The sequence below is a fragment of the Brachyistius frenatus genome, unplaced genomic scaffold, assembly GCF_029030835.1.
Source record: "Brachyistius frenatus isolate BFR_SWC_R1_liver_20210118 unplaced genomic scaffold, ASM2903083v1 Contig_38, whole genome shotgun sequence".
NCBI lineage: Eukaryota > Metazoa > Chordata > Actinopteri > Embiotocidae > Brachyistius > Brachyistius frenatus.
In genome coordinates this window covers 2,570,781-2,584,311 of record NW_027210637.1, presented here as the reverse complement: position 1 = coordinate 2,584,311, position 13,531 = coordinate 2,570,781, and the positions used below count along the sequence as shown (strand labels likewise).

Here is a 13,531-nt window from a genome sequence, read left to right as displayed (position 1 = left end):
TACGAAATAACAAAATCTGGCACCAGAGAATCTAAAACTGAGAGTGTAAACAGATGCTATTCGTCACCTTGTAACGTTTAGCAACCAGGTTTATTATCGAAACAGCTGTTTTATTGCTGGTCGATAAATAAGTGTCCTCTTGAGATTTCTCCAAAATTAGGAGTTGATGAAAGTCGCCCGCACTCTGGTAAACCGACTCCAGCTCTGCTGTAATAAATTTGGCCGACGAAAGCAGGCGTAGAATTATCCAGATCCCGCACTGGTACAGAGCTTATGTAAGACCAAGACAAGAACAGAAGCACAAGGATATGTGCCCGTGTTTGTGTGTAAGTAAACAAAACGCGCTCGTGTACGCGCACTCCTCCGTTATCTGCGTGAAAAAGCAGAAGCATGACGACACCGCCTGCTATCGTTCTGATGAGCGACAACATCACAGAGTGGTTGGGATGGAAAGGATCAGCCGATAGCATCGGCAAGATCTCTCAGGGCTTTTATAACCGTTTTAAAACGATCACATTTTTTTCTTCTCTTTTACATAATGTGCTGTCAGTTGATCTTGTATGACGCTGCGTTGGTGTTATGTATCACATGCGTCTACTGCAGAACTATTTTGTTTTTGTTTTCTGCTCGTGTTCGTAGCCGCAGCACCGACAGCTGGGAGGACTTGAACAAATAAACACGACGGTTATTTACTCAACATCTGCTTTTCCATAATACGACGGGCTCGTTTTTAGTTTTTATTTTAAAGCAACCCGATGCCTCAAGTGCGACGAAATTGATTTTTCCCACATTACCACACAGTAATGTCACTTGCTGCTAATCCTGTCACACTGGAAGCAATTATTAGCCACGATGGCTGTTGAAAAAGGGAAAATTTAAATACAACAGGCAATGCTGATGGATATTTAAGTGTAAATGTCGTAACGGATTTTGAAACGACTGCACAGTGATGCCTCCTGTTCGCTCCCTGGTTTCTCATCCATTAACAAGACAGATAAAGATGCTGAACAGGAGCCCTGAGGGACGTATTCCCCTCCATGAAATAGTCGACATGCCGAACAGCAGAGTTACAACAGTGACAAACCAAGTTACACGGCCGTGGTCACAATCACTGTAACTAACAAATAACAAAGTCTCTCTCTGACTTTAATGATTAATGCTTTAATTAAAAGATTGCTCAGCTCCAAACAACACACAAATGAAATCTCGCTTTGGTCTGAACCCGTCTTTTAAATCTTTTCTGCTTATTAATCACTGCCTTCTATAAAAAAAAAAAAAAAAAAAAGACATTTTTACTTCACATTCACAACACCCTGCTTCCAGTAAAACCTCAGGCATCGCCCACAAACTAAGAGAGATTAAGACCTTTTCGCTGGCTGAATAACTTCCTGACAGCCAGCGCTGGTCTAATTAATGCACCACCGGAGTCCCTGGAGGATTAAGGACTTATTACATAACCTCATATGGTCAGACGGCCCCGAAGTCACACAAAGCACCGACCTGCTCCACTCGTCACTTGAGGGGATTTGAGGTTGCGCGTCGTTCCGACGGTTTAAAAAAAATAACAAATAAAAGTGCACTGACTTGACAAATTTTTACAGGAAAGAGTCTTTGTTTTGTCACTGACAGTGCTGACTACACAGAAGAAAGCTGAGAGATGAAATAAGGAAAGGAAACTTTTTCTGCTGTTTAAAGTATCACTGCGGATAAGTTGGACATCCTTCCTCAATGTGCTGTTTAAGTTTCAGAGCCCAAGGGCCAATTACAACACTCAATTTGTCTTTAATACGGAGATGTGTCCAGCGTGTCCAGAGTCCTGCTGACATCCCTCGTAAGCTTTAAATCTTCAAATTACTTCCCTTTCCTTATTGACTTTCCTGCGTTTCCTTCATTTTGCGAGTGACATTTTTACTGCGATCTAATTACTTCTCCCGTGAGACAACGAAGTACACCAAGGGATCTTTACACGCTATGCAATTTTATCTAATAACAGACCTAATGTAATTTTGCACAGACAGAGGATAATGAGATTTAGGGAAACAAGTTCAACAATCTAATTGGCTCACTATATTCATATCTGCAGGGTTCGAACCGACGACGTGTCGTTAGCACGAGGAAGATCGTCCGGGTGGGTTTCTGTCTGAGGGTTTTATGAGCTTTGTAACATTCATGGTCTTCTTCTACCAGCCGGATTCGGAGAGATTCTTACAACGGCCGGTTAGTTTAAAAACTTAAATGCTGTTGGTGAAAGATCAAAATCCCGATGGCTCAACTGCCAACCTGCTCTTTATAAGACAGTGACATAAGACTGAAAGTTCCTGCTTTGTGAAGCTGGAAGAGACATGTTCCAGGGAGGGGGGAGGAGGGAGGGGGGATATGGGAACGGCCCGGGGCCAACACTTTGGTGGCTTCCTTTCTTCACCGTCTCGTCTGTTTTCACAAGCGGAGCTGAGGCTGACAGAACTGTTCCGTAATGAATAAAAGGAAGCCGACCGTGGAGCTGTGTGTGCCGGAGCCTTCACAGTTCATCTTATCATGAACCGGATCGCCACCAACAACATATTTGGGGTTTTATCGTGAAGAGAGAGGAAACGCTGCAGATCAACAGCAGCGGGTCGGGCTCAGGAGACCGAGAAATTCACAGCCAATGTAACTGAAGTATGGATTTAGAAATTATTCTAACATCAGTCTGAAGCCTTTTAATACCGTACGTCACTTCTGGTTCTGCATGTTTGGTCAAATAAGTAGAACTACATAAAAGGCCAAACTCCTGTGTGAAGCTACTGCTAGAACACAATATAAATAAATCTAAGGCTGAGACAGTAATTTGTAGTTTAAGGCAGCTAAAATTAGAACATTATGTAATGTTGTACCCTTTTATATATCTAAACTTTTCATTCAAATAATAAATAATATGTTCTATATCTTTAAGAAGGAACCTACTGACGAGCGACGGCGTCTTAATGGTGAATAAACATCAGTGAAACACAATCTGTAGTTATTATAAACAGTAAGTTAAACTGAGGAAAACTACAGGACAATATACACTTTAACAACTGTAGCAGGTGGTAACAAAAAAAAAAATCAGAAGAGGTGACAGAAATCAAATGTAATCAAAGCAGATTTAGAGTATGATGAGCTTTGTGGAACAATTATGCTTTATTTTTTACACACTGAAGTTATGAGTTATTCGATTCAGAGTGTAGGCACATCGATCATTTTGATGGTAAAGCAGCAGTTAATTGAAAAATGGCCAGTGGAAGAGTAGACGTGCAATAAATCTAATTAAAATGTTGTGTCATGCGGTATTTGGCAAATTACTGCATGTAATCCGACATTTTTCTTCCCTGTTGATTATTCAGTCATATTTAAAGACTAACAAGGAAGACAAAGATAACGACGCTGGAATGACACATTTGGTTCAATTCTTGGTAACTGCAAACACGTGGGAGTGTGCGTGAGTCATGTCGATATTCTATATATCTGCGACTCATACTTAGGTACTGAATATTAAACACTTAAAAAAAGTTATATATTAAACAGTTTGAACAAATATCAGCACAGTTTTAATGATTGCTTGTAAGAGCTTTTTACTGAAAGCTAATCTATGCGTGTGTGTATGTGCGTGTGCGTGCGCGTCTCCATCACTCACCATGTTCCTCGATGTAGTCGACAATGTGTTTCACCAGTGCAGGAACCTCGTGGCCGCTGATTGTGTGCGTGCGTGACACCTCCTCCAAAGGAACGCCAAAAACCCGCGCGGTGCTGGCTGAGCTCCCGCCCTCGTTGCCTGGCGACGGAGACACGCTCTTCCTCATGGCCTCCTCCTCCTCCTCACCACAAACCCGCCAAGACCTCACGTCTTCCAAAAGCAAAACGCAAAAGGGAGCGAGATAAAGATTAGACAAAAAGGGGGATTTACCAAAATAAGAGCCGTGGTGAGGGACGCAGCCCGACATCAAACATCGGTTCTCATCTTCAGTCGCTGTGCAAAGACACGGCATGAGACACTAACAAACTTCACCTCTGCTGGTAAACAAAAGCAGTGCATCCACCACAAACACATCGAAGGGTGAGAGGGAGAAAGACACTGGACAGCAGCAACTGGTTGGTGACCTCCAAGCATATTTACAGGTGGAGGAGGGTGCAAGAGCAGACGCTGAATTGAACCAGCTAAAATTAAACCAGCCTGCAACAACACTTGTGCAATAAATCCTGCTTTGGAAAGGATCTAATCTTCAGCTTTTGTTTAAACAGTTTCAAAAAGGTATTGACTGAGTTTTCGATTAACTTCGGCACTGTTGAGTTTTTTTAAAGTTTTTTTTTTAACCAAAGCCCAAAATATTCATCTTACAAAAAGACACAGCATGTCAAAGAAAATCCTCATATTTGAGAAGCTAGAAGTAAATGTTTTCAGACAAATTTACAAAAATGATTAACTGATTATCAAAATAGATGCAGGTTTAATTTTCTGTCAATTGAACAATTATAGCAGTGCTGTTTGTGTTATACTGAGAGTTGTCTTTGATATTTTGGTCACCATGTTTACGCCAATGAAGGGAGACTAAATATGAGAAATACCATCCCTCTCGGTAAAACGCAAAAATGTTCAACAGCAACACAAACGGCTGTCTCCGAAATAACCTTAAACCCGAATCAAAATCTCTCGAAAAGAGCTTCGACAAATGCTCAGCGTTATACTAAGAGAAAAAAAAGGAAAAGGTGGGATTCGTTGTCGGAGTGATAGTTTTACCTGGTGTACCTAATAAACTGGCAACTGTATGGTAAAGTGCACTGTGTCTTAGACTGGGAGAAGTCTACTAGGCGAAAATATGACCAACTAGTGTTTTTTAAAGCGTGAATCTGCACCAAAAGTGGATCAAATTATGTGTGTGTGTGTGTGTGTGTGTGTGCGTGTGTGCATGTGTGCGTGTGCATGTGTGCGTGTGTGTGTGTTTTACAGTGTAGCTCCATATTTGAGAAAAGGGGAATTTAAGAAACTCCTCCATCTGAGGAGCCATATTAGGAAGAGAAGGAGACAGATTTTAAGATTAAGCCACAGTAGCAGAGCGGTGTCTTGTCCAAATGAAAGGCTGGTTGAGGATTAAACACACTATTTGCTCCATATGGATGTGTACATTACATATATGTGAAACGTTATCGCGTTGTAATTAAATTCTCAACCCTCATTTAACCTCACTGCTTAGTTCTTACGCAACACGGATGTCACCGGCAGTGGGATAGTAATCGATGCACAAATAACGCAAATGGAAGAAAGAATCCGCAGCGATAGTTTCTTTTTCAAGTTTGGCTTTGATGATCGTCGGTTGGTGAGTAATCTCAATGCAAACAGCGGCAGATGGTGTCCAGTCCACTCGTCGGAGGAGGAGGAGTGTTTATCAGAAATGTCATCTCAGCTCGTTCCACTTGAGTTAATCTCACTGTACATCTCAAGTGGTATTTTAAAAGATATGCAAGTATGACAATTAATGACAAGAATATACAAGCTATACAGTCTACTATACATATAACATACATGCAAAACATTCACGTTCAGACTTTTTCTAAAAAGTCGCGCTTCTTCGTGGCTTCTTTTCAGCCGTGGAATCACAAATGACCACAACCGCATTTAAATAGAACACACACACACACACACACACACACACACACACACACACACACACACACACACACACACACACACACACACACACACACACACACACACACACACACACACACACACACACACACACAGGGTTGTCAGAATGAACTTTTCCGATTTGAAAGGTGCTTTTCTTTTTTGCAGCAGTCAGCTGTTTACTCGTTCTCTAACTCTCTCGACCACCAGTTTATAATGAGTTTATTCTGTTTTCATTATGTCAGCTAGACACCAATAAGAGGACTTTTTTTTTCTTCCTCATTACATATACAGTAAGTAACATCATGTGTTATTTTTTTTTATGGGTGTGAAGAAGTGCTGATGTCCAGCTGTTCAACTTGTGGAGTGTTTAGTGCTACTTGCAATGTGTTAAATCTGATTTTATATTGGAAAATGGACAAGACAAAACTCTTCGCTATAAAAATGTGTATATGTGGTCTTTAGTGTTTCACTAAAGGAGCATTCAGTTAATAATATAATTTTTTTTTTAAAAAACCTCAAAAATGGTAAGTGAACTGTGATTTGTTTACTGTGGTAAATCCTTCCCTTGGTAAACAATATAGTCGATTGCATTCGAACTGCTAATTAGCAGATAATTGGGTAGTTGCTGAGTGTAAATGGTGGACAGCTGGTTTTAAACATCTACAATATGAATGCGAAGCGCTGTATGTTTGAGAAACTATTTCTGCACAGGTTGCATGACACGGACGCGTCCGTTTGCTTTCACGTGGTGTTTTCTTTGTCAAGTACTAAATAGGAACTCGTAAAGTGAAGACACAGGAAGTCATCTTGCAATGAGGTTGCCAGCGATGGAGTTATTAATGGCAAGTCACCGATAACGGGAGTTCCCCTGCGTCTTTGCACAAAGTTATTTTTGCAGCAACAGTTTATGACGGTATAATGTTTTTTTTGTAAATAGGTGCAGTATAATGTATGCGTGTCTTCTGCGTGCGCACGTACTCACCGTGTAGCAGTGAAAGTGTGTCCTATCCTCTCCTCCCCCAGCCAGTGAGCAACTGAACCATCTATGGCTGCTTCAGGTTGTGGCAGAAGATGAGCCGGTAGTTCCTCATTGACGGACCGCAAATCCCTCTTGCAGGATTCCCTTCTAGCTACACTGAGGACAGACGGAGACGAAAGGTAGACGATGGGAGGGACAAAGAGGACGAGGTAATGGCAGAGGGAGAAGGCAGAAAGGGAAGGCGAGGCGAGGGTGGAGACAGAGGTGAGGAGAGAGAAGCAGGTGGAATGTAAGTAACAATCCCCGGTATGTTAATAAACACATGATTTACTACTTTCTGTCGTAAGACAATGGGACAGTGTTTTAAGTGGTACTATTTATAGCTTTTGCATTCACTGTTCTCCACCTGTTGTCAAAGTGTTTGGAAGATTATGCTGGTGCAGAAGAAGACGTGCATATTACGCTTATAACTTAAACTTTAAAAAAAAAAAAAAAAAATTAAAGTTTGACACTGATTTTTCAATCGATTTAATTTCACTCTGAAAAGACATAAAAACAGTAGGTAGTAAACTGGCAGAACATAATCAATATGAAAAGGTGCACACATTCCTCTATCTCAGACTATAAAATAGCAACTGCGTGTGAACTGCCAAAACTACAAGTAATCAAATCTCAGAGAGAAGACATCAGAGTACAGGCAGCGCTGTTTGAATGCTAGCTCTCTGGAAGAGAGGCAGGGACTGCTTCCTACTAGAAATATAATAAAACAAATAATAGAATTACACGTTGCTTGTCGTTCACGTACTCATAAAACTGTATTTCATCATGTGGGCTACGTATTAATGGGGAAAAAATTCAAACTAATTCTTGCAAAGCACATGCAAAAGAGCTTTTAACAAAGTGGATGCAGATGACAAATGAAAATGAAGGCAAATTATTGCACCACAAAGAACACGAAGATAATATATGGCATCACAGAGGAAGCTTTTTATACGAATATCATGTAGTCAGGGTAACACCTGGTTTGATAGCAAAAGATGCATTTGGTCAAACATTAAAAATCCGTTTTAGAATCAAACCAGTAAAAAAAAAAAAAAAAAAGAAAGAAAAAGTGTCTCGAGGAAAACTAAAATCAGTTTAATTCACACAAAAAACGATGGTGTTCTTCTTCTTTAGTGTCTCTGGTGTTAAAAAATAAGTACATTTCTCGTGGTTTTGAGTTTCTGTAATTTCCCTCCAGTTTTTCTATTTTCTGTACCCCTTTTCTCTTCCTCATTCCTTGTTACCGCCCTTCCTTTCTCATTCTTCTTCACCTCCCTGTTCTGGTTTTTCTCCTCTCCTTCCTCTCTAATCACATCTTCGATGCCGGAGATGTCAGGTTGTCCAAGAGTCTGCCGGAGGACTACGATAATTAAACCAACCCCGGCTGGGCTAAAAAAGCTGTGCCAGAGTGTCGTGCAGGCCTGTGCATGCCCAAACTGTCACATTTAATCTGTGCGCGTTAGGTGTGCGCCTATTAATTGCTGACTGTGTTAATGTTGTTACATGTTAGTGTGTGTGCTTGTTTGGGCAGACCCGTCATCTGACACAAAACAGCGTCCAGGCACTTATTCCTCTGAGTGTGTGTGTGTGTGTGTGTGTGTGTGTGTGTGTGTGTGTGTGTGTGTGTGTGTGTGTGTGTGTGTGTGTGTGTGTGTGTGTGTGTGTGTGGGGGTGTGTGTGGGTGTATGTGGGTGTGTGTGGGTGTGTGTGGGTGTAAATGTGTGTCAAAGTGTGCACGAAGAGAGAAACCGTCCTTTGGTCTACATGGGAATAGGACCATGTGATAAAATATTAATAACAGCTCTACTTTTGAGAGTGTTCAGAAGTAAAATAAATGAGACGAAGACGGCAAAAGAAAATGTGAGGTAGGGAGGCGGGAAAGGAAATAATGCCGCTGGAGAATGTTTTAAAATTTGAGTTTTTAAATATTAAATAACGTATGATTTAAGTAATTCAAAAATGTTGAAAGTTAAGAATACAAGTTTGACAAAGGATTCAATATTATTATTTTTCTAAAGGGGTCTTTCACTTGCAATCTCAACTCTACTCTTAATAGTTTGACTTAAAATTTGTATTTCCGTCTGTCCAAAAACCTGAAAAAGCTTCATAATGTGCACTGATAGTCAGTGCAAGTCGACGGCTTCACTTAACTTAACGATTGGTTGGTTGAAATTATTGTTTTAATAAAAAAAACAATAAAAAAATAAAAAATCTCAGAAAAGCCCTTTCTTTAAAAAAAATTAACAACAGTAATATTATTTTTGGAACCGTGTCATCTTTCTTTGCCACAGAAATCTTGCAGTATTGAGCTGGATGGATATGAGCGATGGTTTTTAATCTGTTCAGGTGCACCCGGTTGGACCTGGAAACGTTTTGTGCTCATTCTTGTTTCCCTGCTGGAGAACACCTCGTCCTGTTACTCACTCCTTTTTCTTCTACACCCTCTTGTGTTCCTTCTTTCCTTTCATTCATCCTTATGCTGCGAGTTACACAAGCCATCCGACCTATTTGGTCTAAATCATCTCGACGTCAAGAGGAGCGAAGAGGTGGAGATGAGCAGGAAGAGAAATTCAGGTGAAGAAATATAAATATTCCCTCCGTTTCCTGCTGGTGTCGGTGGCTCTCTCACCTAAACTGCTTTGTACTTTCAAAGGATAAATATCTGCTCTCTTCATTCAAATCAAATCTTTCTGAAACAATCTTTGTAGTTACCCAACAGTAACAGTACCCAAAGATCCTGAAACAGAAAGAAAAAGCCAGCAAATAAAGAAAAAGACAGCAACTAACACTGCTTTTTGAGAGTTTTGGCAACTACCGCATTAAAACTACAACTCTGAGCCACAGTATGAATGTTGTAAACTCTGAATTGCACAGACTGCCGTTTTTAAACACTTCAGAGATGTAGAAAATGGTGAAAAATAATACAACTGAAAAAACTTTAACACTTAGAACAGATGGACTGACTCACAGCCTGAATAATAAAATCTGATGTATTTTAAACTTTTTTTGGTTAATATAAAACCCAAATCCTTCTTATGACCCTCGTTTAATATTGGTATTGTTATTTAAACTTTTTGTTTGTGTCCGTTTGAGCGAAATTTCATTTTCAGGTTTTCCCTTTACAAATGCAGATTTAAGGAGTCTTGTGTTTGCTCATTATTGTGGAGTGAAATTATTCTTCAGCCTCCACTCTTTCCAAAATCAACTGAACTGGCACTGCTTGGGTGTAAGCCTCTTTAAAAGCTACAGAAAATCCCAGTATTGCAGCTGAATTTCTCGTATTGAGTCAGAGCCGTCGCCACTGAAACCAACAGAGGTGCTACAAGCCAGGCAGTTGAGTTCTTAGCAAACTAAATCGATATGAAAGCCTTAACGACTGTTGAATAATGTCGGATTATTGCGCTGAACAGGGCCGAAATAGCACAGTCATAGAGCCTGGCGGCGACAGGGCTACTCTTTCCAGGTCTCAACACACTTGAGCATTATCAAACAGAGGGACAGACAGACGAGGACAATGACACTCGGAGATTAGGGAACTCAGTGTTCCTAAACCAGTGCCTTTTCTCCAATGAAAACTGACCCTAAAAGGCCTCTGCAGTGGCGGTTTGGTCAGTAATGGAACAGTCTAGAATTGCTCTGTCTGTGTTTCTTTTTGTCTGTGTGTCTTAATCCCAGATATCATGCCTGACAAACTCACGCTCAACAATGGTGGACATTGTTAAAAGGAACACTGAGAAAGCAAAGGCCGAGCGCTAGAAGACGGAAAAAAGAGTACGTAAAAGAGAACATGAGGACCACGAGGGAAAGTGGCCAGCCGAGAACATAAGAACGACACTCGGGGAAAGTGCGCAAGAAGTGAACAAAACAGCTTAAAGCCCATGTTCATATTCATTTCAATGAGGTGTGACTGTGTTGGCCAATGAAGTGCATTAAAACACATCATTCTGAAAGCAGCATATTTCTACTGTTTATCTTGTGATAGCCACAACAGAAGATAACTGTCTGTGTAAACGTTACGATGTTGTAAAAACTCCCTCTCGTAGTACCATAAACTGCTATGCCACTTGTGGCATCTAATAAACCTAAAAAGGTATTGTTCTACTTGTCAATCTGGCAGTTTTTGTTTGCATTTCAATGCGTCGACACCATCTCAAAACAACTAAACGAAAGTAAAAAAAAAAAAAAAAAAAAAAAAAAAGGGCTTTAAAAGGTGAAGACGGTTGCCTTTTGATCTGAACACCCAGGAAGCTTCAGACTTCTGATTTTCTACCTCTAAAAAGTGTTTGAAGCACCACATTGCATGCAGACTGGAGTTAAGAAAAAAACAAAATGTTTCATCCTTAACAACTGCTAAGATGAAGACTGACTAAGGAGAGTATCATGTCTTTAAGTTCTTGGAGACGGATGGGCCCGAACCTGTAACCCATCTCGATTCACTGTTAAGTTTTCAATAACGGGGCTCTACCATTTAGCCTGCTGTGTATCGGATTGCAGTTTGTTTCTAAAAGCGGCACTTGCCCACATCCAGAAATGAAGCCCGAACAGAGGTGCACAGCGGAAAGGTCACAGGTTCAGTAGCTGCAAAACAGGAAAGATGACCAGACGCTCAACTGAAAACCTCAAAATCCTCAAACAGAACCGTCCCTTTCTGGATATGTTGAATATTAATTGTTGAAATAACTAATATCAATCCGGGCAAAAAAAACAAACAAACATGAAAACAAAAACAAAAAACCTTGTTTTCCGATTCATCTGCGATCTAGCAAATAGCCTCGGTTCCATCAGAACACCGTGACCAGGAAAAAAGATCAAATATTCAGGAGACAACATCATAAATAAATCAGCAAATTTCCTCCAACTTGCATCATGTCCTAAAATCTCCAAAATAAAAGAGATCAAAGTAGTTCAATTCTGCATAGTCTGTCATCACTGGCCAAACTATCGTGGTCAACCAAAATCAGGGAAAGTACAAAGAGCCAGAGAGAAAGGTTGGACAGCATGAACCCGCTTCAGATGTTAAAAGTCCATCAGATTTCTCTGTCAAAGCCTACAAATCCTGTAGGGATCAAAATATACATCAAAGTATGATCAATTTATATCAGCAGCACGAGGGAAAACCAAAAGAGAAAATATAAAGAAACAAACTTTGCTTACAAACCTATCTTCAGAGAAATTGTTCTATTGACTCTCCTTCCTTAAAATCTTGAAAGCTACGACGAGCAGAAAAACCCCTTTGAAGGCGGACAGGAAGTCGCTGAACTCTTCCGACTCTCCACGAAACCATCAGGACGAGAACCGACGGGTGTTTCTGCGAGCGTCTACTGCCGTGGGTGTGTCGAGCGCTCCGGGACTTTCTTTACACATGCGTCTCGTGGCCCGAATAAAACGGAAAAAAAACAAAAAAACTTCCTTGTGCTCTGCAGTGCGAGTTTGACCTTTCACATCCAAACAAGCCCACACCCAAGAAAAAAAACAAAAACACAAAAGGACACACACACAACACACACACACACACACACACACACACACACACACACACACACACACACACACACACACACACACACACACACACACACACACACAGCCTGGAGAGATACAAATCTGATCTGTCAATCGCTGAACATGTGACCGACATCCTCATTTGCTCTCCCACACATGGAATGAAAACAACACGGCACTGTCAGCGGCCGTTTCATGGGTGGTGGGTTACAGAGACATCCTTAACAAATATAAACCGACCGGGAGAAACCAGCAGCGGATAAATACACCGACGCCTGAATATATCGCAATATTGTTTCTCCGAATTACATTGAAGAAAAAAAAAAGAAAAAGTGAGAGTGTTGCATGATGGGTTGTTTGCAGCCTTAACGTTACTTGGCTATCAAGTGTCTTTTAGAGTCGACCGTGCTTAAAAGTGTTCTGTTAGCACAGTTAAAGCTGCCGAGCTTTCTGAAAGCGGGCGTAATGCGTTTTGCTGCAAGGGAGGAAATAAATTCACGATGAGTGAAACTGAGCTCTAAACGGCTCCCGACATTTAAACTGCAGAAATGCATTATGGACTGAATCGCAGCTACCGGGCAGCCAAGAATTAAGGCCGCCGCAGAGGACGAGGAGCTCAATAAGAAAAAAAATAAAATAAAATACCAGAGAAAATAATTTCGACTGTTTCCAAGAGAATATCAGACAAGCTACACAAACGGAGGATTTTTATCGGCGCGAAGAATTTCAACTTTCACTTTTAGTGAAACCGGTTTCAGGGACAACAACTCTTTTTACCGCGTATTGAGTATCTCAGGGAAACTTTCCAATTTAGACTGGTGTGAAAGTGGGTATGTGTGTGTGTGTATATATATATATTATATATATTAAAATATGAAACCTTTTCAGTGCCCTTCTACGTACAGAACGAGTTCTTGTGCACAAATTGCTGGTTTTTAACTTGAGACCCATTCATTCATTCATTCATACATACATACCAGTTAGCAGTCCAGGATGTTAAACTGCTTTGTAAGAAACTGCATAACAGGAAGTCTATCAATAATCTGTTTAAAATGAAGCTGGTGTTTCATGCTGATCTCGGCAGCTCAAGTGTTGTTGGCAGCGCAGCACCACTACCCACACACAGCTGTATCAGTCTACTGTATACATAACATTATCAGACGGGGTTTCAAAGAATAAAACGCTCGAAGGGAAGCCTGAAGTTGTAGCGTACCAACGTAGAGAGGAAACGTACTGTAACGCCTGTTAAAAACCACACGGACCCCCAAACGAACATGAAGTTAGTTGTCGTGAACGCTGACCTAAAACCTGCTTGTGCACTTTCCGATATTGTCTATTAGCACAAAGTCCTCGTGTTTGACTCG

General features: G+C 40.8%; 1 protein-coding gene across 4 annotated transcripts in view; it reads right to left on the bottom strand.

The window, feature by feature from the left end:
• The window catches only part of fam13b (family with sequence similarity 13 member B), a 72,771-nt gene that overhangs the window by 47,644 nt on the left and 11,596 nt on the right, over positions 1 to 13,531 (bottom strand). For all 4 annotated transcript variants that reach the window (XM_069701787.1, XM_069701784.1, XM_069701786.1 and 1 more), the window contains exons 2-3: positions 6,627 to 6,779; positions 3,653 to 3,862 (exon numbers count right to left, since the gene is read on the bottom strand). In XM_069701787.1, coding sequence (XP_069557888.1) covers positions 3,653 to 3,818 — 166 coding nt within the window. In that variant the 5' untranslated portion in view covers positions 3,819 to 3,862; positions 6,627 to 6,779. The remainder of the gene's footprint in view (positions 1 to 3,652; positions 3,863 to 6,626; positions 6,780 to 13,531) is intronic.